This window comes from Oryzias latipes, chromosome 7 (assembly GCF_053564925.1).
Source record: "Oryzias latipes strain Hd-rR chromosome 7, Olatipes_Hd-rR_3.1".
Classification (NCBI taxonomy): Eukaryota; Metazoa; Chordata; class Actinopteri; order Beloniformes; family Adrianichthyidae; genus Oryzias; species Oryzias latipes.
Window position 1 is genome coordinate 14,660,817 of NC_136243.1, and position 27,166 is coordinate 14,687,982.

At 39.8% G+C, this 27,166-nt stretch overlaps 1 protein-coding gene across 2 annotated transcripts; it reads left to right on the plus strand.

Annotated features, from left to right (window-relative positions):
- Positions 1-9,610: 9,610 nt before the first annotated feature.
- Positions 9,611-27,155, plus strand: opn7d (opsin 7, group member d). Of its 2 annotated transcripts, none has more exons than XM_078950288.1 (6): positions 9,611-10,157; positions 25,020-25,069; positions 25,156-25,318; positions 25,509-25,636; positions 25,716-26,050; positions 26,136-27,155. In XM_078950288.1, exons 1-6 carry the CDS (start codon positions 10,120-10,122, stop codon positions 26,610-26,612), a joined length of 1,191 nt encoding a protein of 396 aa, XP_078806414.1. In that variant the 5' UTR covers positions 9,611-10,119; the 3' UTR covers positions 26,613-27,155. The 2 variants fall into 2 exon arrangements, with proteins under 2 accessions (XP_078806414.1, XP_011475791.1); XM_011477489.4 differs by having other exon boundaries at positions 9,615-10,157; positions 24,979-25,069.
- Positions 27,156-27,166: the final 11 nt, after the last annotated feature.

Below are 27,166 nucleotides of genomic sequence, written 5' to 3' on the forward strand. Positions count from 1 at the left end.
TTCATACTGCTTTCTGTATTATTTCCCAGGCATCAAAGCAGTCAACGTCACAAAAAACATAGTTTTACCCTTTTTAAATTCTTGTCTGCTCTCTCCTAATTAAAACAGCACATTTAAAAGCCAGCAACACACTCATGATTTACAAGATTACTGTCTTATCAACTGTGTAAATAGACAGACAAACAGAGAACACTGAACATTTAGGCTTTTTTTATTTAAGACCTAGTCTGATAAAAAAAATGTGTTGTGGGATTTTTCTGACGATGGAGGACAAATATAAACAAAATTAAGCTCAAAATTGCATTTCTGAGTACTGCTTTATTTACATCGCTGTAAATAGGGAGCAGACGAAAAAGCACTGTTTAAAATGGGATGGTGTTTGTTGCGTAGGGTTACACTGGGCGGGCCACAAGCTCCCTGACCCCACCCAACCACCCCCACCCCCCAGCCAACTCACTCTCAGGTACGCGAGAGGACGAGCAAGATGATGTAACATAAACACGTGTGCTGTAATGGATTGTAATTGAAGAAGAGATATACAGATTTTAGTTTTTGACCCAAAAACCGATTTTTTTCCAACACCCCTAGTAATAACTGTTTATCCTTAATAGAAGTCTGTGGGATTTTAGCTACTTGAAGCCAGCGGGTTCTTTGGAACACAAGGGGGGAGGGATCACTCAGTTCGCCTTTCAGGAAGGCAGACTCTGCAGTATTTTGCTTCGGTCCCCCCCCTAGGGCGGTTAGTTAATTAACTCACCTGTTCAGCGTCCTATTTAAGTCCAGGTGTGCAGCCGTTCATTCTTTTCCTTACTGCAGCGCTGCATTCGTCGCCCCACCCTCCTCCCGGGCTTCCACCTGTAGGCTCCGTTCGGGGTTATTTCCCAAAAGTTTTATGGAAAAATTATCTCATGGAAATGTATGGAGCCTTATTCCAAACCAAAAGATTGTGAATGCCAACTAATAATGTGAAAATTAAGTATGTGAAAATAAATATTTTACTGCATGAGTTTGTCTTACTGAAATAAGGTTGCTGTGAATACATGCATCTCCGACTCACTTGTCTCGCTCAATGCGTTTTATAGTTCAGTGCGTCTCATTGATTATTTATATCAATTTTGTCAAAAAAAAATTGGTTTGATACTGATAATTATTTTTTCAAAAGCCAGACCCAATGACAAGGGGACATGCTGTACCTGACAACCTATGACATGTTCACTGTTTCAGTGCTCTTGCTCGGTTGTGCAACAAATGTTTGTGTCCTCCAGTGAATAAGTACAAAATAATTTATCGCTAAGTGTCCATAATGACTGTGGACTTCTTTGAGAGCAGCACTGCCTTTGTACTGCTGTAAAAGACTCAACAAAAGGGAGTTTTTTGTGGTTACATTTATACCTAAAATGAGTGACATTCAATGAGATCTTTGTGCTTTTAAAGAAAATCGAATTCATGCACTCAAAACCATTCAGAACACCAGAACAAAGGGTCTGAGCAGAAATCTACAAAAAAAATCCCTTTTTTAAATAATCAGAACAGTGAACCAGTTTACCTGGACACCAATGTTCTGATCATTATCTGATTTATTTGGTTATTGAATTCTTTAGTGTTGAGAGTACAATTCAGTGTCCTTTGAACACCTTTATTCTATGTATTCTAAAAGTTTCCATCTTTTTCCAAGAAAAGCTGAATACAAGACCGTAGAGTAGAGTGTATCACAGACAGCTACTTCTTTATAAAGTCTAGACAGAGAACATCAGCGATGTGTCATTTATTTGAACAGTTTCTACATAAGCAGTGCTACAACTGTTGGTGTCACAATGTTTATGAAGACAGAGGAGGCTTTGAAAGTCATAGCACTTATGCCGTTATGTGCGCACATCCTTTCAATAAAAGCAAATATTTATTTGTGATACAGGAAGATGTGTATGAAAGAGGTCCAGAAATCATTGGTGGTCATACTCTGGTCAAATGACGTCTTGTGTGCGTGGGATAACCTAAGACAATAGATGAATGGACCCAAGAGCCTAGATGCTGATGGTGGTTAAGGGCCAGACCACCACAAATTATCATTTCTGCTATAGGCGGGGCAGCAAAACTTTCTAAAATTCAAGGAGACAAACATTCATGAAAGGTAAAAGGTAAAAAAAACTGTATTTGGCTAAGAAAAGGCAGCAATTTAGCTATTGGTTTAGAGTGAAAGTCTAACTGATGATGGTGTATAGAGCAACATGACAACCCAGCGAGGTGAGGTCCCTCTGCCTTGCTGAAATTGCGCCAAAGCTTCACTCTTCAAAATAAATCAGAATATGGACTTCCAGGTAATTGTCAATTGTTTGTCAACATCTAAACAAGCTTGGTGAGGTACTTTAGTACCATTAAGGAAATTTAATCAGCCACCAAGTCCCAAGTCACCCAGCCTGATGGTGTCTGACCATCACTTCTCCATAACCAGGGTAGGTGTCAGACTCCAACCTTTGAGAAACAATGTCTAATGCCTTTGTTACATGCACCCATACAAGGTTTGACCCTTACAGTTTGTGGGTAGTCCCATGGCCCATTATAGAGAGGTACGGCAGCATCTTAAAGGGAGCAAAGATGTGTCCCTTGAGGCTCATGCGGCCACCAGAAGGGATGAAAATGGAATGTTCCATTGTCGTGGGTGTGGTAACTGTATTTATTTATTTTTTGCATTTACTTTTATTTATCCCAAAATGGGGAAATTGTTCCCCGCACTTTAACCCATCCCCTAGGGGGAGCGGTGAGTTGCAGACTAGCCCCGCTCGGGGGGCGACAGCTGGCTGGGGAGAGCGGGGATCGATCTGCCAACCCTTCAGTTGTAAGACGACCTGCTCTAACGCCTGTTGAGCTAAACTACCGCCCTTTTTTAAGATTTTTTTGTTTTTCCCAGCTCTGAGTAGGGTGGCAGGGGCAGAATGGACATCTGTAGCCGCTCAGCCAATGAGGCCAGATCAGGAAAGGGCGGTGAAGGCGAGGGTGGGGTTGCGTCTGCTGGCCATACAAAGCCACATGCATATGTTTTTTAATTTGCCTTTTGTTCATTTTTTTTTAATTCTTGAAGTATTTGTAAGAATAATATAAGTTGCATGCATTTATGGTGTACGGGTGATGCTGTTGTACAGTTCTCTTTATGCAGCACTTCAGTTGTTAGTAAAATGCGTGTGCAGGTGATACATAAGTGCTCGTGAGACATTCAAACAAACTTCGCTCTGATTGTCTAATTTTCTCATTTCCAACAGCCAGGCTGCGCACAAGGGATGCACAAGAGGCGCTCAAGGAACACATCAACAGCTCTGTGATATTAAACATTGCTAATAAAAATGTTGTTACACAGTGGATTTGAGTTATTATATTTAGAATATACAGTTTTTTTATGCATGTCCTGTGAATTAATTTAGTTGTATTCATCTGCCATCTCTTAAAGTCCAGTCCATGATGAAAATATTGTCTGACATGTGAAACAGCTCATTAGCATAGCATCATAGCATAATAGCATCAGTGTCTAATGACCCCACTATCTCCAAATCAACAATTTTATCAAACCTTCTGTTGCTGTGTTGCTGCTGTGAGTCCAGCAGGTTTATCCCCCAGTTCTGTCCAGATCCTGTGAAAAAAAAGTGCAAACATTTACTCGCCATGCTCTCAATTGGTGAGTGTTGTTTCACACCCTGCATACATGGATTATTTGCGGCAAGGTACTAAATGAAACTTTTGTTTGTCATCAAAAAGTAGGCGGTGAATGCTTCCCTCAAGGGCGGTAAACTTGAAGGCAAAGTATGAACTTTTTTCCAAATTAAAAACTAACGATCTGTTTTGTTCTTTACATATTTTGCCAAATGTCAATTTCTTTTTCTGCTTTCATGTTGTTTAATAAATCTATAAATGGTTTTCTGTGTAATTTTCAATATTAAAGGGGTGTGACTACTATTTAATCAGGCAAATATAATTGTTTCAAGTATCAGACTCAAAGCTTCAATGCAGAAAAAAGATGATTGAATCTGCAGAGGATGACTCTGCCATTAAAATTATTCATCATTAAGACACAGACCGAAGTTGACAACGGCTCAACTTAATCATTATGCGGAGAGTAATCACATTAATTCTTCTCATCTGGAAAATTTTGTAATCCAATCTCTGAGGAGGGATAGCCTTTGCACTCGGTCAAGTTGAGATGCTATAAGAAAAATGAGGAGAAAATAATTGTTAAGTGTGTAGCGATTCATTTTGACATAGATTCTATATCTGTGATTGCCAATTCGATTCAATTTTGGTTTATTTTGAACAATCTAATTCACTGACCAAAGATCAATCCAGGACATCTTTAGCCAGATTTAACCAGTGTGACTCAGAGATAAATACCTGGGTACTGAACAGTTTTCCAGATTCTTTTTGTTTCTTGCAGGATAATCAAATGTAAATTAAATATGTGTACAGACAACCAAGGAAACAAGAATTCATGGCAAATCCTTTCACAATTTAGTTCATTAAGTTCAGCATACTGTTGTTTTTCCACATCAACATAATGGAAAGCAAACAGTATTAGAACATTCTGCCACACTGTATGGTCACTTGTTTCCGCATATTGGACCGTAATGATGGTTTGATTCCTTTTTGCTGCCATCACATGTGTGTTGTCCGCTGTGATACACTTGATATTTTATATGTTATAGTAAAATTATCCTACCGTGACACAATCCAATTGAAAGATTGCTTTGATTATTGATTTATCTCATTTCAAATCAATTGTTTAACAGGTCAATTTGATTCTGTCTCAGACAGATCGATCTGGTTGGAGCATAGGAATAGACATTTATTAAGTGATTTATCGATTCATTACACCCCAAATAATTATAAAAGTGTGTTTAAAATCAACCAAATATCCCAAAAACAAATACAATTTTCATGTGTGTACAATCACCTAATTAAAGCCAGACGTAAATTAAGTGCCTTCAAACAATGCCCTGATGCAATTTTAAGCATTTAAAAAGGATTGTCACAAATGTTGGTGGAGTTTTCATCTTAGAGGCTCAAGGCAAGTGAATGCATAGAACTCTTAGATGATTTGAAATTATATTTTTAGGCATTTCACCATTTAAAGAAGCTAAAGGAATTAGTGCAGCATTTAGTGCAAAGAGCTGCTTATGCTGTTAAACTGGGATAATTATGCTTGATTCTCTCACTAACACTCCAGACTATTTATTTACTGTCCCACTTAATAATTTTTGGTGATGACTAAATATAAAAAAATTGTCCATTAAAGGCTGGGGCTTCCTGACATTTAAATTATTCATACAATCAATTTAGGGTTTGATTACAAGGTGTTATCAACTGATAGCAATAACATGGGTTCTACAGAAAGGATTAAAAGTAAATTAGTTATTACCTGACTTCCTTTGTGGTTAAGTGCACTTCTAGAAGATGGATGGCATAGCGAACCAGCAAGGACAAACCAAAAAGATAGTCTGCCTTAAGGCTTTATCTGCAGTTTGCATCACCAGACGTTATCACTTTGTGTGGTGTGGTCTTAAAAATCTGTTTAAATAAAAAATATTTCTTTGAAAAAACATTTTAAATTTAAAAAAAAGAAACTAAACTTTTGATGATTTTTTAAAAATCAAATTTAAAAAGTCCTTACTATTCAAAAGAGCAAATGAAACAGCCTTTTGCTCCAATTACTTTCTATTTATTCATTTTCAATTATTCATCTTCTAATCTGTTTTATGTTTGCGGGGTCACGGGGCTGCCGGAGCCTATCCCGGCCACTTGTGGGCGAAGGCAGGGGACATCCTGGACAGGTCGCCAGTCTGTCGCAGGGCCATGATCACACACCCATGCACTCTCACATTCACACCTATGGACAATTTAGAGTAACCAATTAACCTTATGAAGCATGTTTTTGCATGGTGTGGGAGGAAGCCTGAGTCCCCGGAGAAAACTCACACATTTCTTTGTAGTAACTTCAAAGCATAAGTTCATAATCAGTGAGTAAAACCTATGAGTTCAGAACCAAGGTTAGATCGCAGAATTGCCAAGGTTAGTACAACCCAGAAACAGGCTGAAAGGTTTGGTTTTGACATGTTCATGTTGAAATTCACCACTAAACATCGCAAAACAGTTGGACTTTTCTATAAAAGGGTTTCCTGGAGAAAAACATGGTGAAACATGGTGTAGCTTTCCAAACATAACCTGAACAGACAACAAGGCTTCTGTCACAAACGTCTTTAGTTTTTTTGCGTAAATTAAATTAGTTTTGCAATAACTCTTCCATCCATCCAACCTGACGTTAAATTATAAGATAGAGTGGCAGGTATCCATACATAGCTAAGCCTTAAAACCACGATGCTTGATCGATTGAGTTGCCATTTATTTGTTGAAATTGCCCAGAGAGAAAGCGACTACACTCATGTTGGAGATAATCTCCAATAATTTCTTCTCGTTCCAAAAGCTGCCTGCATCACTAATAAGTCAGTGACGGGGCTTCTTGTAATGGCTGCCTGTAAAACCCAAGTTCATCCTACATACCTTAACAAGTGGTCTGAGAAGGACCAACTCCCAGTGCTGAGGTATTAATTTGACAACACTGCTTTTTACAGCTTTGACAGGGCTGCAGTCACGGCATAGCTTAGCAAGCAAGCCAACACTCTCTTAAGCAGCTTTCCGTGACTGTCAGTCTAGGAGCTGTGCTGCTCCAAGCAAACTTCACGGATGGGTCTGATAAAGCTGGATGACACAGCGCTATAGGTGAAGTTCAAACTCACTCCAGTCAGAATTTTCTGTTTGAGCGCAGATGAAACTTTATTTTGAAGTTAATTCAGCTTTGCCACCAAGGAAATCTACCTAAAGTCATAAATTGTACATCAAAGCCAAGTTGAAATGTACCAAAGGGCCTTCCGTGATCAATAACTGCTAGTAAAACGTCATTAAATTAATGGACCGCGTCTATATTGTGCGCTTTCTGTCTTCCCTTCTGTGCAGCACTTTTAATTTTATACCATGGTGATGTGTGTTCTCTATAAAACCTATAATCCTCAAACTGGTGTACTCGCTGGGAGAAATGAAGGCTAATGGTCAGTTCCTCAGCAAGACACTGAATTTTTCCAATTAGTGAAGGACCCCTCTACTTCCTAAATCACTTTCAGCCCTCTCTTCATTTGAACATTTGATAACACAATGACAGGTGGTCATTCACTGCTTAATATCCCTTTTGCTGAATCAAACTTCTTTTTTTTCTTTGGTTCCCTGACAATTAGATTGGATAAAAACTCTTGCTAAACGTCCATCCATCTTCGGTTCTTGCTATGTCCTCTTCAGGGTTACATGGATGCTGGAGCCTATTCTCTACTATAGGGTCACACACTTAAGGCCTGTTCACACCGAATATCGCACAATATTCGCCGACGTTTAACGCCTCGTGACTAAACAAAGGGCACCAATGTGAGTGTGCACACCGACGCGAAAATCGGCACGCGTAAGAGCGTCATTTTTTTTAAAAACACCTCGGGTTCGTTTTTTGGGTTTGACGCACTGCGTCAAAAACTATACGACCAATGACAATGGCGCTTTTGCACACGTGTCTGGAGCTTCTGAAGTTGCAGTAGAACACAACTTGGGGGCGCTCAAACACAAAACTGTCTTGCTGAGCATACATACGTAACGGGGAAGAAGATATACGCCAAGTAGCGTCTTTTCCGGTGTCTTTCATCATTCAAGAGAACAATAATTTCTTCATCTCTGGAACTGGAGCTGGAGCTACTGGTGCTTGAAATATTCATGTTTTCTTTGTATGATTCTGACAAGCGTGTAAATACTTGCTCTCTTCTTCTGAGTGAAAAGCGAGTATAAGAAGCATAAAGTTGGGCAGCGCCACCTTGTGTACAGAAGTATTTCTGTTTTATATTAAGAGCCATCTAAAGTCAGGGAATGAATTTGCATGTTCTCTGGGCTCATCGTCAGCAAAAATCGCTTGGGTGTGAACACAAAAAACGTGTTGAAAAACGCTGGCGAATAACGTGCGCCAATATTCGTCCCGGTGTGTACGGCCCTTTAGAAGCACCAATCAACCTATGAAGAATGGTTTTGGGCTCCGGAGTGCCTGAAAATCGCACACATGTGCAAGGAGAACATGCAAACTCCACACAGAAATGACACAGCTGAGATTCAAACCAGGGACGTCTTGCTGTGAGGCTAGAATGCTAACCACTGGGCAGAACAGACTTTGTTGTAAAAACCTGTCTTTTTTATGTTATCTAAGTTACTACACAGACACAGATGAGTTGTTCACACCTAAAGCAGAACTTCCTCAGCGAGTCTCCTGACACTTGAGTGGATTAATTTATTTTTCTCATTATGTTCATCTTCCTGGCGGCTGGATGGATCAGTTGGCTTCGTGCAGGACTGGCACATAGGAAACCAGAGTCCGTTTCCCAGGGGACGTGATGTGTTTATTCAAGTGTGGGCCCTTGGGCAAGACCCTTCACGCTACTGCCTAACTAACTATGTAGCCATATGGGGGCCAAAGTCTGGGTTTCCCTGTACCAGTTCCCAGCCCGGATAAAATACAGGGTTGTGTCAGGAAGGGCATCCAGTGTAAAAATCTCTGCTAAACCAAATGTGCGGATCTGTGACAGCTAATTCGCTGTGGCAACCCCTCATGGGATATGCCGAAAGGTACACACATTCTGTTAATCTTCCAGTTAAAAATTAATGTACCACTTTATAGTGAGCCTTAAAACTTCAGTGTAGTCATCTACTTTTCTTGATTGGTAAATGGTGTATACTCATACCGCACTTCACTAATTTCTTAGAAGGCCCAAAGCTATTTACAGTCCACAGTCCCATTAACCCACACACATTCACGCAATCACGCCACCTATAACTACTACAAACAATGTGGGGTTCAGTGTCTTGCCCAAGGACACTTTGACACAGGGGATGCAAACGTCCATCCGTTCATCTTCTAAACCTCCTTACTCCCTTTCAGGGTCATGTGGTTGCTGGAGCCTATCCCAGCCACTGTTGAGCAAAGCCAGAGTACCCCCTGGAAAGATCGCCAGTCTGTTGCAGGGAAGGCAAATATCAATGCATACTTATTGAAATGTAGTCAGAAGAATACTCCAATCTGATAAAACAATAGCCAAAGCTGAAAAATTGAGAAAATATTTTGGTGCGACTCAGTCAACTAAAGTGAGATGATAATCGGTGACTGACCCTTGTCAGTGAACAGGGTCACTGCAATGGGATCTCCCAGGTCTGGCTGTGTCTAGATCTGGGGGGTCCTGTGAACTAGAGTGGGGGGTCACTGATGTGGACATGTCTCCAAAATATCGTTTCCCCACTTCAGTACAAAGCCAGGTTTCCACATTGCATCATTTTATCATTCTTTTTATCATGGTGTGTGTATGTGTGTGTGTGTGTGGGGGGGGGGGGGGGGGGGGGGCATTGTGCGGGTTTTAAACAAAATATTTGTTTGTCTTGTCCTTTTGTTTTTAAGTTTGATTATGTTTTTTATGTAAAGCACTTTGAGTAGCTCGCTTTGTAAAAGTGCTGTACAAATAAATTTTGATTTGATTTGATTTAAATAGATAATGAAGATCGCCTGAAGGAATCAGCAACAGGTGATAGTAAAACAACCATGATAGCTGTTATGGATGCTGACACTGTGTTTGAGTTTGATTTTTGAGCAGCAGAGAGTAAAGTGTTGGAACAAACCAAAACATTGGGGTGTGAGTTCTAAACTAGTGTTGATGAGAGTGAAGAGAGAAGAAGGGGTGGGGAATGGTACTTTGAGTCATCAGTGACACTCAGATCTTCCCAGTATTATGCTGATCCCTTTCCCTCCCCTCTTCCTCCCTCTCTGGCCTGCCTTTCGTTGCACATCAGTGCTGCTCGGTGCATGTCCACAAGGATGATGACTGCACATGCAGCATGACGGAGCCAGCACTTGTCCTACTGCCCCACCCCACCCCTTGCTTGTGAGTGCAGACGAGGATACCTTGAACGGACTCTTCAGTGCTCCCACCTCTCCTTTCTGCTTGTGGCTCTCTTCTGTCTCACAGTGGATGGCTAAGGTCCTCGCCTCTGTGTCCAGTTCCTAACCTGGCCTCCATGAGTCTGAGTGAGGACAAGCCACTCTTCCCTGGAAGGTAAGCAGTGCAGCAGTCGGGTGTCTGTTTCCATGGCATTTAATAAAAAGTGGGATGATCCATCATGATGTTTTTGTTAAATTGGGTACTTTAAATGGTGGGAATAAAACGAAAGGCAACCTAGGACGTTATTTCTGCCTTTTCTAGTCTTTGCAGAGGTCTTTTCTCTTCACTTTCTCCCTCCACAGTGATTATTTTGAAATCATTTTATAATGGGCATGAAGTCAACATTCCCATGCTAAATCAGGGAAGGGAAAAAACAGACTGTTCAACCTGTGATGCTGATAATTGAGTGAGAGCAGAGACCTCACAGCTGACTTGTGGAGTCTCTGGCAGGATTATCTTGTCTTCTGATTATCCTCCTCTGTTGACAAATGACCGCTTTCTCTTGGAAGCCATCGCAAGGATGGCAGTCTTCATGGCAGCCTGTTATCTCATTCAGCTGGCTGCACATTGTTTTTAAGATGCCTGTTGTTCTTGTTGCTGTCTGCACCAACACATGTGGGGATCTTTTATTAATTATTTTTTTTTTTGGGGGGGGGGGGGGGGGGGGCTCTCACTGTAGCTTCCAAACAGAAAATCAATGTGTTAGCGCAACAGCCTTTCACAACCTCAGAGTGTTTCTCTCTGTGGGGTACAACTTCATTTTACAAAAGAGGATCATGTCGACTGAAGATTAGAGCCAAAGGTGAATAACAAATGAAAAAAGATGTTTGAAGGCGGGCTTTGAATTGAGGACAAACAGATGGTTATTTGCCTTTTCTCTCCGTTTTTTGTACCTTTGATTATCATGTACAGCTCGAAGACAAATTTCACAACTTGCCTATTTTTTTTTAAAAAAAAACCTTTCTTGAAGGATTAATTATGAAACTCATGACGTTTTACAGATGCCCATAAAAAAGGAAACAACAATACACAAAGAAACAGGCAAAGATCTAGCAATTCTTTGTTTGTATTTTTTTGGTTCTTGACTAAAACTAGAGTTTAAACTAGACTCCACCACAAAAATAAATGCAGCTTAAGACTCATCACCTTAAACACATCACGTCTGGTGCACTTAACCCCCCCCCCCCCCCGCACACTCATTATATAAGAAATGTCTCAGCATGCTTGCCCAACGTTGCCTCCAACGGCTCGGTCGTGCTGTGAAAACTTGGTGTAAATATTGTTCTGTGATGTCACGCGCTTGTCACTGTCAGTCAATCTCAGACGAGGAGGCAGCGAGGGCGAAAATAGTCGGCTTTAATCTCTCAAAGGTCTCGGCAGGACCTCTGGGGATGTGCCTCGCGCTCCGCTTTATGTGTGTCACCGTTCCTTTTAAATATTGCAAAAGGCATGGAACCTTAAACTTAAAAGCGGAAATTCAAAGAGATGGCTAAAAGAAATCTGAACTGAAGCTGTAATGATTTGTTGGGTTGTAAAGCAACAGTTGCTTTCCTGTGTTTAAATTGCTACTTTCAATAATTGTAAAAATGACTTTTTGTGTCATCTATATGAAAGCACAAAATAATTGTATGATTCTTAAACTGTGCAACAAGCTGAAATGTGGTAAAACAATTGTTACATTCTAGAAAATCCTTATTATAAGTATCTACAGATAGAGAAAAGCCATTTCTTATCCTAGTAAATTTGACATCTGAGGTAAAATAATGATATGCAACAAAATTATCTAGTGACTGAAGTACAGTTTGTAAACACTCTTAAAATGACTGAAGCCTCCTATGTGCTACATCAATGATTCGCAACAGGGGTGCGCACCCACCAGTAGGAACACCAATGATCACAGGCTGTGAACAAGATTTCCTCTGCACAGATGTCAGAGTATGATTTGCACATTTACAAGATCTGAAGCAGTTATGTGCTTTCAAAGCACTGCATGAGGATTAAGCACATCAAACACTGAAGTTTGTTGGCTGAAGCACGAATAAGAGCTTTCATGATTTTCTAAGTAGGAAAAGAAAATATGCAATTTTGCCTGTGAAACAGCTGACAAGATGGGTTTTCAATTAGCATGGCAAACTTCACAGGCAAACACTGCAGACAGGATTCTGCATTAAACAGTGTGGAGAGCACCATCTTCTTTTGTCAATACAGACATGGATAGACAAAGCAGAACTTTTTCTGGTGGTTAAGGCCACAATGTTTGGACAAAGGGGCTACAGGGAGACCTTGGAAATTAATTGAATCCTACTAATGTTGTTGATAATTGAATAAACTTTAATGGCTCAAAGTCCAGTTTGGGTTTGGATATGCAAAACCTGAAACAGGTCCTGGTAAGGGTTGATAAGCAAGCTTGAGGGCACTTCTGTTGAAGGTCATCAATTGATATTAATGGTGAGTCTTAAAAGAATACTTAAGTTGTACTCAAGTCAGAGTAGATTTATTTCAAAATAATGTTTGCAAGTTAAAAAAAAGGTACTAAACCAAGTAATGACTTGGCTAATAAAGCAGCTCTTAAGCTTAATGAAAGTTTGACGCAATGTCTGATTTTTTTATTAAAACCTGATGCATCAAACAGACAAAAACATTTCTTTCCCCAAAATAACAAAGGTTAACAGGAAATTAAAATCAGATCCTGGTAGCATTAAAATAATATTCCTGCTAGATAAATGAAATGAGACAAATGTAGCCCAATAAAACCAAGTGAAGGTAAAGCTTTTACCAATGCTCCAAATCTACCCCAAAAAAATAAAAAACACAGTGCTCTAAAACCTACTCTCTCTCAAAGTATTACTCAAGGGTATTTTATTACTACCCACTGTTGACTGTCAGCCTGTCTTTCTAAATTCTGTTATCGCAAATCCTTGTGTGCAGCCTTGAAATGAACAAACAAAAGCGATACTACTGCTCAAGTGGCGGAGCTAACCAATCAAGCCAAGCGAACAAGATGCAATGTGACACCATGTCCTGGAACACAAATATTCTATATGTCAAAGGCATGTATACAAGGAGCTCCCCGCATGGATGTGACAGTAGGGTATGGAGGGAGCGGAGAGAAAAAAACACCACAGAAGCAGGGGCAACAATGATGTTATGGTCAGGAAGGAAAAACGATGTTCAGTTAGAGATTCTCTGACCAAACTGTATGTAAACCATGAATACAGTATAAATACAGTGGGCATACAGAGACAGACAGCATGACATTGGCACATCAGCACGTGCTCTGTTTCTGTTACTCTCGGAATCCCTGACATGCCTGTCAACCTTTAAATGGCTGCTCATCTCCGCTGACTACAAACATTTAATGGTTGTGAGTGACAGTCCTATTTTCAGCGCCGTCACAACTATCAACATTTTGATGACATGCGGCAGCAAAACTGGTGGCAGACGATTACTCGTTCTGCTGACTACAGCCATACAGTCCACAGAGATAACTGTAAATCTTCCCCTGCAGTGAAATTACATGCTGAAAGCGGGGTCAGGGCAAAGGAGGATCAAATTTGAATGTCCGTCAAAATTAAAAAAGATGGGTACATAAGCCAGGTCAGCGCGCTTTATATGGTTTATGTCCCTCCACACAATCTGGAGGTCATAATTCCTGTCGCTCTGTGAAAGGCGAACAATTAATCTGAGCTGAGCAGGAGACCAATGTAGACAGATTTAGAGGCATCATGACGGCAGTGTCACGCATCAGTCGGTCACAAAGGCTGTCCCAGAAGACCAAAGGCTGAGTTCAGTGGTTAAGCTTTTTTTTGGTGCTCTCTGGTGTTCTTAAATTCTGGTTTTGTACCTCCGGTTTGGTTATGATGTTCTTATATGTAAAAAAAGACCTACAGTAAAGACATGTAATCATCATTTAAGACAAATACAATTATGGTGGACATGAAAAGAGGGGACATGCTTCTCTTCTGAGTACTCTTCAGTCCTAGAGGTTTAAAAATGAAAAAATAAAACTGAAAGACATCGTATCCAAACAAAAAGTTTGATTAATCTAATACAAGGTCAAACCTTCCAAGCTTGACAGTTTGTCTCCAAGGGACTGAGTGAGATAAAATGGGCTTTCTGCAGACCTGACTGCCGAGTTTGATGGGTTTTCATTGAGAAGTAGACATACAGAGCACAACACAGAAAGAGATTATTGGCACTGTAGGGATTACAAACATTTATGAAGCTAAATAAAATACATTAATGGTTTAGCCCCCCCCCAAAAGGTACAAACAGTTTTAAATACATCAGTCTGGAAATTCAGTGGTTTTAGAAAACAGACAAATGGGTTAATATGCCAAAAAAAGTTAAAGTTCGTGTTTAAGTGAGGGCTTTAGTTCCAGATTTACTGGAAGAGAATTAAAAATTATTTTCAGAACTCTTTCACCAAATTTCTTCGGCGGCGGTCCAGGAACTAGACCAAGCAGCAGAGACTGAAGAAGAACGACTCTCCAAAGGTCCCAATGAATGCAGCACTTTCAGATATTACCAAACAACTATTGTATAAGATCAACAAAAAGACTGTCACTATTAGGATTGGTGGCTTAAAGATGTCAGATGACGCCAATATTTACAGGCAGTGTCGTGTGGTATATATGTGTATATATATATGTGTATATATATATGTGTATATATATATGTGTATATATATATATGTATATATATATGTGTATATATATATATGTATATATATATGTGTATATATATATATGTGTATATATATATATATATATATATGTGTGTATATATATATATCTTTATACATATATATATACATATATAATACATATATATATACACACATATAAAACAAAAGCATTAGTTACAAGGACAAATGAAAAGACAGTCCCTTTTGTTTACACAAATTTGACTGGAAGCGTATGACACTAAATTTAATGTTACTTATGGACAAGATGAGAGTATATATATATTATTTATTATATATATATTATATATTTTTTTATTATTTAGTAATTATATTTTATTATTTATAGATTTTATTTTTTTACTATTGTAACCTTAACTTGTGACATTGGGCATTTTTAGTGTAGTGGGTTTGTGTACTTATTTTTATTGATTGGACTAAGAGTCTAGAATAAATTCTATCTATCTATCTATCTATCTATCTAAAGACCCACTCAAAAAATAATAAGGAAAGTAAGAATCGAATTAAATGAAATAACTAATCAAAGAACACAGTTTTTATTACAGAGACTACGCTTGGAGAGGTTTGATCACAGTAATAAATCTGGGAAATATTTGGCAAATCAACTCAAAATAAACAAAGAGAAGACAACTATTTCATCAGTCATAGACCTAACAGGAAATGCAACACATGATCCAGCTGCAATAAATTCTGTTTTTAAAAACTTTTACCAATCTCTCTACTCATCCCAAATTAATCCTTCTGACAATGACATCAACAGTTTTCTCAATAGCATAGATTTGCCTAGACCAACAGAGGAACAAATCACAGCCCTGGAGTCCCCTTTTACTAAAGAAGAGCTACATAAAGCATTAACCAACATGCCTAGTAAAAAAGCCCCAGGACCAGACGGCTTCCCAGCAGAATTTTATAAAGAGTTTTGGCAAATCTTAGCTCCCATTTTTCTCAGAATGACAATAGAAATTAAGGACAACAATTATCTACCTCCAAATATGAATTCTGCTAATATAATCTTACTTCTGAAACCTGGGAAAGATCCCACATCACCATCCAGCTATCGACCCATATCGCTGATTAATGCAGATCTTAAAATAATCTGCAAAGCTTTGGCGGGAAGGCTGGAGAAGGTAGTTCCCTCTCTAATACATCCTGACCAAACAGGTTTTATAAAGGGTAGACATTCATCTACCAACATGCGCAGATTAATCAACCTCATAGGTTATACAACCATCAACAACCGAGAAGCAACCATTTTGTCACTGGACGCAGAAAAGGCATTTGATCGGGTCAACTGGAAATTTTTAATAGCCACCCTGAACAAATTTGGCTTTGGAATATCATTTATTAACTGGATTAAAATACTATATGCCTCTCCTAATGCTCGTATCAGAACAAATGATCAAACATCTCCAAGCTTTAATTTACAAAGAGGAACCAGACAAGGCTGTCCACTATCTCCGTCTTTATTTGCACTATTTATTGAACCTCTAGCTGCTGCTATTAGGCAAAGTCGAGACATTGAAGGCATTCAAACCAAAAATTTAGAACACAAAATAAGTCTTTATGCAGATGATGTTTTACTATTTACTCCTAATTCACAATCTTCCATCTGCCAAATCATCTCCCTAATTAATAGATTTTCCTCAGTCTCAGAATACTCCATAAACTGGTCTAAAAGCACAATTCTACCAATTAATTGCAATTATCTAAATCCGTCATCTATTAAAATACAAACAGGCAACATAAAGTACTTAGGTATAAATATCTCCTCTAGGCTTTCTGATCTACTCAAGCTAAACCACACCCAACTACTTAAAACAACCGAGGCTGATCTCACTAGATGGAAAACTCTACCCATTTCTCTAATCGGGAGAGTTGCAGCCATAAAAATGATGATTCTCCCAAAAATTAACTACCTATTTTCAATGATTCCTTCCAAACCTCCAACTACTTAGTTCAAATCATTAGACTCATTCATTTCCCAATACCTCTGGGAAGGTAAACCCCCACGGATTAGTTTAAAAACTATTAAAAAACCTAAAGATAGAGGAGGACTAGGCCTTCCAGACTTCCAGGACTACTACTCCGCGAACAGATTGTGTTATGTACAAAAATGGCTGAATCCTGGTGTGCTGGATGAATCCTGGCTAGACATTGAACAAAATCTCTGTGATAACCTAGATATTTCTAATTTACCTTTCTTCAGTTCTAAAATTAAACAACACAAATGCTTCAGAAGTTTAAACATCAGCTCATCCTTAACAGCCTGGTGGGATTTTCTTAAAAAAAACAACCTCACATTATTTCCATGTAAACTTACCCCCATTTGGAATAACCCTGACATTTTGATTAACAAAAACATGATTCATTTTGCTTCATGGAAGAACAAAGGAATCCAGCAGTTCCAGCATATAATTCAGAATAGAAAATTTATGTCCCTCTCAACGTTATCCTCAACCTATGGAATTAATATAAACAAATTTCTAGAATATCAGCAGCTTAAATCAGCTATAAGCACTAAATACTGCCTGACCCAAATAGACCTAGACCCTCCCCTTACAGTAACACATTTCATGGACCTTAGAAATCCCAAACTCACCTCCAAAATTTATAAGATGTTATCAGACATAGATGAAACCATTTACTTACCCATGACAAAATGGGAGTCTGAGCTATCATTGAATTTTAGTGATCAATTTTGGCTACAGATCCTTTTGAATGCCTTTAATATGACCAAAAGCCCTAATCTGCAACTTATTCAATACAAGATTCTCCACAGACCTCTCTACACCGGACAGAGGTTATTTAAAATGGGTCTCAATCAGTCTGCTATATGCACACAGTGCATAGGTAACAACATAGACGACTATTTGCATGCCCTGTGGGTCTGTCCACCTGTCCAATCATTCTGGCGTAAGGTTTGTGAGGATTTATCAATCTGGTTTAATCATAAGATTCCTGCTTGCCCCAAATTCTGCTTATTAGGTGACCTGAATAACATCAACATGGAATCTAACAAGGCTTATATGGTTCTCACCGCTGTATGTATCGCAAAGAAAACTATCCTCCTAAACTGGAAATCTAAAAATAATCTTAGCATCAACCACTACAGAAACCTCATGTCAGACCATATTAGTTCAGAGATAATGTCCTCCACAAAAAACCTGTCGGCTTCAGACTCTCCCTGGCTCCAGCTGGTTAGTCACATCACCTAGTGGGGGTGGGATGGTGATAGGTTGAGCCGGGTCCTGGCTGGTTGGGTGGGCCGGGGTGGGTTTGGGGGGGTGGGCTCTGCCGGGCCTGTCGTTCTCCCGGCTCGGGGCTCTGGTTGCCTGGGTGGGGTGGTGGTGGGGGCGCACACTCTGCCGGCAACTTGGCAGGCGTTCCTGGGCGGGTGCCTTCTGGGCGCAGGGTAGGCAGTGCGGCTGACCGGGAACGGCGGCCGGGTGCCGTGCTGGGTGGCTGGTCGCCTTGGCGGGGGCTGGGGGGGGGGCTTGGGGCTCTGGGGCCTGGGGTCGTCTGCCCGTGGCCGGTGTTTCGCCCGTGGCCGGTAGTTGGCGCGTGGCCTGGCCCCCCGGGGGTCGACGCCGCAGTCACAGCAGGGGTTAAAAAAAAAAAAAAAAAGAATAAAAAGTAGAAAGAAAAAAAAAGAAAAAAAAAGAAAAAAAAAATTTGTTTTTGGTGTTTTTCATATTGCTGAATAATTATGATGATGGAGAGTACACAAAAATAATAAGCTTAAGATTGCGTTTTTGTGCATTTCTTTATTGAAATCATTGTGAATCAGGTGCAGACGACAAAAATGCTGTTTTTTTACATATAAAATACAATCAGCAGGCCACAAGCTCCCTGCTCTTCTCCGTTCGGATGTAACCACTTGTTCTCCTCATTTGAGCTGGCTTCTGGCTCAAACCTGTACGACTGGATAGTTACAATATTGTTTGCCATTTTTGTTGCACCGGTGATGTTAGGTTAATGTAAGCTGTAAACAATTCAGAGGTGAATTTGTAATGAACTCCTGCCGCTCTGCAGAAACTATGTCCTATAAAACGACACCGGTTTTTAGATTTTGGCTAAAGGGGCTTTCAGAAGGGTCAAGGCAAAATCACTCCATTTTCTCTCCAGAATCACAGGTCAGAGTTGAGGAATTGTGATTGACAAAAAACTGGATCGACCGAAGTCACCTTTTTTATTTGAGAAAGCTCTTGTATCTGCCAGAGCACACTGACATGCTATAAAAGACCAAACTTGTAAGCGCTCTTCTGATTGCTGTTCTGAAGACTGAGAGCAGCAGACACCCACATACTTAACAAGATGATCAGGAAAGCAAGTGATAAATCAGGTTGGATGCTCTCACTGAGCTACTGGACAGAAGGATGCTGTCAAAGTTAAGAGCTTGGCAGAATAACAGCTTCCATCCACTTCATGACAACCTGATGAGACACAGGAGCACTTTAAGCCAGACTAATATTTTCTAAATGCACCACGGAGACCCACAAAAACTTGTTTGTGCCGACAGCCATTAAACTATACAGTTCCATACTGTTCTAAACCACATTATCACTGTCACTAAGCCATCATCACAATTTGCAATGGTTATGTAAATATGTGTTTGTTTGGAATGTGTATCTGACATTTCCTTGTACTTTATGAAATGTTTTCACTTTTATTTTGCGGATATCTTCTGTTTTCATGGGGCAAATGACACATAACAGTGTCATGATAAACATAACAAAATATTTAATTCTTTGCATAAATTAAATATGAAGAGAAAATTTTAAAACATGAAATAGTTTATACCTTTTGACAGAGCTTCACATGACTTCCTTTCAAAATAAAAGACACCCTGTGCCACATAAGATCATCCCACACAGTAAATGTAGTAGTAGGTAGTGCAGCGAGGGGAAAAAATTATACATAAAACACTTTATTATACCTTTTGTGGTGCTATTTGGCCAGAAATTCATAAATCCAACTAACTAAAACACAATCAATAAGTGGCCCTTGGCTTGTTTTTTGAACCATAAGGCCCACTTAAAATTCTTGAATTGGTTCAAAGTAGAAAACCTGCCTTATAATCCATTGAACCATTAGTATTAATCCTTGTTGTATTTAGTGACCTCCAATTGATTTTTTAGATAAATTATTTTAACAATAGAAAAAAAGAGTCAATTGAGCTTAAATTTGCGAACCACTATGGCTACCATGGCTGACCATGGGCTCGTCTACAGCTCACCGCTCCCCCAGGGGATGGGTCAAATGCGGAGAACAATTTCCCCATTGTGGGATAAATAAAGTAAAATTTATATTTTATATATTTTTTCATAAGCACTTTATGATCCTTCTCTCATGAGACTAGTTTCCAGTACTTGAAAAGTAGCACTAAGGACATTTTTTTTCTAGCTTTTGAAATCTCTGGTTTTGGAAAGACCAACTAGCCAGTCTATCCCACATCTACAGAAAAAAGTGGCAGAGAGTCAATGATTATCTGGGGCTGGAACTGGACAGGTTGTTTAAATCAATCCATGAACAAGATGATCATGAAGGAAAACTGTCTTACTTCAACCTTACCAGTCTTCCCCAACTTTGATTTGTTTTTTAACAGCATTTAACACGGGGAAAAAAAGATCTTCCCCGATTTCACAGCTTCATGCGGGGCATATAGGAATTCGGGGTTTAACTTATCATCTTTGTCATCTTCTATAGATCATCCAAACACACATGTAGCACTTTCTGTACAGTTTAAATAAAATATTCCTTGGGAAAATCTTTCTGAACATTTTGAAAAATAGACTCTGATAGGAAAACACTTGTCTTTATGTATTTATATTCAAAAATGCATGAGGTCACAGAAAAGAGAAGGAATAAGAAATGATTAATAAATCCCTGTGAAACTGATATTGCTGTTTCTGACGCTACACTAGTGATGTGGATTCCAGCATCTGTCTGAACCGAATTAATATTAAGATTCATTTATAGTTTTCCTAGCATGTTACCTTAAGCCAATTACAAGCAGAACTGAGTGGAACCGATTCCAGACAGACATTTATTTGCTTCAGTTGGATGGACTGAGAAGATGAGCTCTCTGAATACATATCCAGCTTGGAGGGGAGTTAGTGAAATTAAGAATTTGTATTTCTCTAGGTACTTTGTCTTCATGAGTTTTGCTGACACAGTAGTGGCATCAAAGCTGATAGGCTTGCTTAGACTCTGCAGGCTGACTGGACATGTCGTCACTGACTGCCGTGCCATCTTGCATTGTAATGAAGCCTCCTTCTTCATCCTGTCTGATTGCCTGGAAGTCCTTGAGAGCCAATGATACTTTTATGTCGTTTCTGATAGACGTCCAAGAATATTTATTCACATCAGTCGCTGCAATTTGATTTTCTCCCGGGTTTCTTATGTAGTTCTTCCTCCACCTATCAATCAACTTGATCTGAACAACAATCATCAACTAGTTTAAAAATAGCTGGGATGAAGGGAGCCAACTACTTTTAACCAGAGCTGCTACTATTGTAGTTTTCAGGGTTTTTTTTATTTAAATACTAGCTCTTTACTAGTTCACATGGCAGCTTAACTAATTAAAACTAGCTATTTGTGGTGACAGAAATAACTTTAATTATTTCTTTCTTCTAAAACAGTGTTTATGAGATTCCTATAAAGTTTTGCAGCTACACATCTGTTCATTATTTCGTGAAAAAAAAAACACTTAAATTTTAACAGAAAAGATCTTCTCTTCTTATATTCATTTTTAAATGACTCAATTTACTTACCAATTCGAATGTTGTTGGAATTTACCTTTGACTCGGGTAAACGCACATTTTGTTCTGCCCCACGTTTCAAACGTGTTGATAAAAAGAGTCTGGACTGTGTTTATTTAAGGTCCCAAAAAGGATCATTTAATGTACAGCCACTAAAAAGAATAAAGAGTAAAAACTTACAATCATGACGGTAAATCTGTGCTAAAAAAATTCCAATGGTGAATCTTGTAAGTTCTGCTTTTATTGAGAAGGTTTGTGGGAAAAGACTGAGAAACTTTTGTTGGGTCCAGCTTTGAGAACTTCCAACTTCAGTGCACTGTCCGTGTATGTTTTCATCACTTTGTTGTTGACTCTGGATATAGAGAGCCACTTTGAATTTTTTATTTGGACATCTTCAAAGAGGGTGAAACGGGATTGTTTCTGTTGCAGAATAGAAGCGAGAGCCAATTAAATCAAAATTTTAGACAAAATGAAAAATTGTGGTAAACACACACATGAATTTACCAGTAAGTACAATGGGGTACAGTAATGATGAAGATACTTGCAGTGGTTGTCACCATTTATAGGGTTTTCATGTTATATTTTATCATTGGCAGAAAGATTTAATTAGGCAATAATTATTTTCTGGGAACACTTGGCTGAATATATGTTGTATACACAGCAATTAGATAAACTCTTAAAATATTTAAGCCAGTGTGCTTATTTCCTGTCCAGGACTCTGTTTATGCTCTATTCCAACTTCCCAGAGCATTTCAGATATGCAACTTTACACTTTTGCTTTAAGGTCATTTAGAACCTAAATTCACCATATCTTTGTTCTGACCAAACAAAGACAATAGAATACACGTGTTGTTATGCTTTGGTGGTTGCCAAAGCATTAAAATTTGGGAGGATCAGAGTCTGGCTAAAAACTTACAGACTTACTAAAAAAATGTATACTTAAAGAACTAAAACCTGACAGAACTTGAACACAACCCAAAAACCAACACGACTAAACTGAAATATGAGTGGGAGAAACCAAAGGAGTCATGACCAGGATTTCAGAACCTGAAACCATGACACGACATGTGCTGAAAGTAATCAATTATAGAAAAAAAACACATGTGATGAACTTTACTTCAAACCAGAGAGCAGGGACAGAATAACCAAGTAGAAAAAAAAGACCAGAATAATAAAATATACCTGAAAATCAAGGAATTTTAAAACTCTTTTAACAATTCAGAACATGTTTAGCAAAGCCTGACTAATGCAAGCATAAAGATGGGAATTAAAGCACGATTTCAATAACTCAATAACTCAATCATCAAAAATGTATTTTATTTGTCACCTGGATCAATACCAACATTAACTCATTACTGCTGTAAAACATTGATTATTTTGTTCAGCTTATCTGAAGATATAGGTTATGGGCTAGACGTAGACTACTTAGCAGTCTAAGTAGAGAAGCCCAGACCTCCATCTCCAGAGACACCTACTTCAGTGTCACCAGAGACCCAAAGCCATCCTCAGCCTAGCCAGGAGCCATTATGCCCCCCTGTATCCTAAGTCTTCCCTTTGGCCTCTCACAGTGGGACATGCTCAGAACATCTTCCTACTCTTGTTAAGTGTTCAGCAGGCATGTGTGCTTGAGCTACCTCATCTGGTTTCTCCTAATGTGGAGGAGCAGCAGCTCTACTGCTTACCCAGATGACAGAGATTCTCCTCCAAACGCTGAGGAAGAGCCAAGCCAGAAAATTCTTTCATCTGGTTTGATCATTTTTCAAAGCTCGTGACAAACATTGAGGGGAGGAACGTAGATCGACCAGAAAAACATTTTCTTCACTGCGACAGATCCATTCAGGGACTCCATTTCTGCAACCGTTGCACCAATCTGCCCGTCAGTCTATCTCTGTAAGTTTCTCTCAGTCATGAACAAGACCTCCAAATACTTGAACATCTCCACTTGGGCATGAGTTCACTGCCTACATGCCGAGGATAAGCCACCCTAATGAGGTACTAATTCTCATCCTAGCCACTTCACACTCACATGCAAGCAAAAACAGACTGAGCATCAGCTTTGATGAGGCCAGCAGGAGGACCTGCTGAAAGCAGAGTTGAATCATTGTGGTCCCTAAACTGGACTCTCTCCAGCTCCTGTCCATAATACTAATAAGTAGAACCTACTTTATAAATGAATGCTGTGGGGTGCACAGTCGTGCAATGGTTAGCACTCTCATCTCACAGTGAGAAGGCCCTGAATTCCAGCTGGGACCTTTCTGTATGGAGCTTGCACGTTCTCCTCATGTATGTGTGTTTTCCGCGCACTCTGGCTTCCTCCCACAGTCCAAAAACGTGTTTCATGGGTTGATTGATTACTCTAAAGCAGGGGTCTCAAACTCAATTTACCTCGGGGCAACTGAGGGGCTGAGGCTGGGCCGCATCCTCAGCATGCATGTGCGCGCAGCTCGTGGGAATCTGGGAGCCAATTTGAATGAGAAATTTGTAAAAAATCCAATCTTCCCAATTTTTTTAAATTTATTTTATAACACAAGGAGAAGATTAGATAGAATGAACAAGGACCTTGGTAAAAAAAAAATTGTGTATAACTTCTACATCGATTCTTTGGTAGCTCATTGGTTATTGTAATTAAGAAAAGTTTGTTGTGTCACCTACTGTTTCTATTGTTGCACTTTTTTATTGAATCTCTGCTGAATGTTTTTTAAGATTATAGCTTAAATCTTCCCTGGCTGTATCTAATTTTAAATGTATCTAACTATGTGAATCTAAATTTAAGTCCATACAACAAACATAACTTTTTTTGGTGCATTTGTTCAAAACATCGTTCATTGTTTTTGTTTTTTTTTCGTTTGTACATTTTCACTAATTTGCTGTATGGTTTCAAATTGTTTACATCTCCATCTGTACCTTTGTATTGTGCCCATGAGTTTAAAAGAGGCTGCCTTCTTTTCCCTACAGGTCAAAAGGGTCAAAGTTATGCTCCGCCCCTAACCTTTGCACAAAGATGCTCCTCTGAATTTCTTTTTTTAGTAATCTAAGAATAGAGAAAATGGTAAGTAGCGTATACTTGTTTAGCGCTTTTCTACCTTCCTCGAAGGCCCAAAGCGCTTTACAGTCACAGTCCCATACACCCATTCACACACACATCCACACACTGCTCAGTTCAGAGGGGTCTGATCTATAAAGTTCACTTCTAACTTTTTAGATTTGTATTTGCAAAAGAATCATTATTTTTTTACAAGTCTGTGAGGTTTAGCTACTATTAGGCAAAGTTACTAGGTAAACCCTAAACTGCAATACAAAAATTAGGCAAAAACGTTCAACTATAAATGTTCTTCTTTTTTCCAAACTGGAGCTTTTGAATCTTCTTTAAATTGACAGCTTCAGTTCACCACGTACTTTCAGTCAAAGGTTCAAACAATTTAAGCCAGGTCCTTAGGTAATTAGTTGTGTGCATCCGCTTTCCTTTCAGATGGGAAATGTTTCAGACACCTCCTCTTTGTTTGCCTCCAGCATCTCCAGAGAGCACGACATCCTCATGGGTTCGCTCTACAGCGTATTCTGTGAGTGCACGCATCGAGCCCATCGCTGCTACGCTGAAGTTTTGCCCACTTTATGTGCTTCCTGCTCAGCTGTTCTTTTTGCACAGGTTTCCTGTCCCTTGTGGGCAACTGCACTCTGTTACTTGTTGCCTATCACAAGCGGTCAACCCTTAAACCGGCAGAGTTCTTCATCATCAATCTCTCCATCAGTGACCTTGGGATGACCCTCTCTTTATTTCCGTTGGCGATACCATCATCTTTTTCTCACAGGTGGGTCTTTGGTGGGCAGTTTGTGTCATTTTAGAGTCAATTTCATATTCAGAGAGTAAGGGATGTGCTTTGATGGATAACTGCCATCAGACAAGGAGAATTAACCCAAATATAGATCATAAATGTGAATAAAAAGCACTTTATGAATTCACTGCGACAGGTAATTTGTTGAACTTTTTTCCCAGCACAGGTGGTTGTTTGGAGAGATAACCTGCCAGCTCTATGCCATGTGCGGGGTGTTGTTTGGCCTCAGCAGCTTGACAAACCTGACAGCTCTGTCTCTTGTGTGCTGCCTTAAAGTTTGTTTCCCAAATCACGGTGAGGAGCTGATACTGCGACAAGCATGATGTTACTGTACACCAAAAGTTGATCCATCTTTCTCTATCGTCCAACTCAGGTAACAAATTTTCCTTTTCTCATGCTCGCCTCCTGGTGGCTGGAGTATGGTGCTACGCATCTGTGTTTGCCGTGGGGCCTTTAGCCCGGTGGGGGCGCTACAGTGCTGAACCCTATGGCACGGCCTGCTGCATCGACTGGCATGCACCCAACCATGAGCTCTGGGCTTTGTCCTACATTCTCTGCCTTTTTATCTTTTGCTATGCCCTGCCGTGTACCATCATCTTCCTCTCCTACGCCTTCATCCTGCTGACTGTTCGGGGGTCACGTCAGGCCGTCCAGCAGCATGTGTCACCACAAACCAAGACTACCAATGCTCACACCCTCATTGTGAAGGTCAGATGATATGACCTGCACAGGTGTAAGACATTTTTGCAGTGAAATGAATTCATCTTTTAATGTGCATGCCTTCTCTCTACAGCTCTCAGTAGCAGTGTGCATAGGCTTCCTGGGTGCCTGGACTCCTTATGCTGTCATTGCCATGTGGGCTGCATTTGGAGATGCCACACAAGTCCCTCCTACTGCCTTTGCCCTAGCTGCCGTGTTTGCCAAGTCTTCAACTATCTACAACCCCATGGTCTACCTGCTGTGCAAGCCCAATTTCCGTGAGTGCTTATGCAGAGACACATCTTTGCTGCGACATATGATCTACAGGGGGAGCCCGCAGCCGCAGGAACGTTTTGGATCTGACTCACGGCGAAACAAGGACATAACCGCCTCCACCAGATTTTCAAACGGACAGCAGGAGAGCTACGGGGCGTGTCTGAACTGTACAGAGAACACAGGGCTGTGCCAACTGGCATCACCCCAGAACACTGCCTGCATCCTAACTGGATCCACGTACGCAGAGGTGACGGTTCAACAGCTTGTCGATAAACAACAACCCGATTTCCTCTAAAGGTATAGACTGAAATGGGACCTGAAACTCCAAAAGATGGAGGCGGTCGGACAACGCCGAGCAGGGCTCTTCAGCAAAACTCATGACGTGACAAAACCCCAGCCGTGAATCCTTCACCAGAGACTCAGCTAAACTCCTGTCAGGCCTCAGACGTTTATAATTCTCTTGATGTCTAATTTTGTTTAAGCTTGTGTCCCATTTTATTTTAATCCATGCAGTTAAGTGGATTTTGAAGGAGCAGAAATTGAAACAGAAAGCTTCCAGCTGAGTCATGCTTTATTAGAAAGTTTTATGTAAGCAGCCCGGGGATAAAGTCTCATACATCAAAAAAAGAAAATCAGGAAATAACAGATGGAGTGCAAGAACAATGCTTTTGTGGGATATGTGATTGTTGGGTGTATATAAAATGTTGAATAAGGGAAAATATTCATCCCCCCACCATCTCCCATCCCCTCCAGGTCTGTACGAATGTTGTGTCCTTGTCACCACTGGGGTTCAATGTAAAAGAGACATCACATTAAAGTGACAGCTGTGGGTTTTTGATATGGATGAAC

Excerpts from the sequence above, each read along its gene's own strand:
- opn7d (XM_011477489.4), top strand. The coding sequence starts at position 24,979 with ATGGGAAATGTTTCAGACACCTCCTCTTTGTTTGCCTCCAGCATCTCC. Across the intron at positions 25,319-25,508 it reads CCATCATCTTTTTCTCACAG|GTGGTTGTTTGGAGAGATAA; the intron begins GTGGGTCTTTGG and ends TTCCCAGCACAG. Across the intron at positions 26,051-26,135 it reads CTCACACCCTCATTGTGAAG|CTCTCAGTAGCAGTGTGCAT; the intron begins GTCAGATGATAT and ends TTCTCTCTACAG.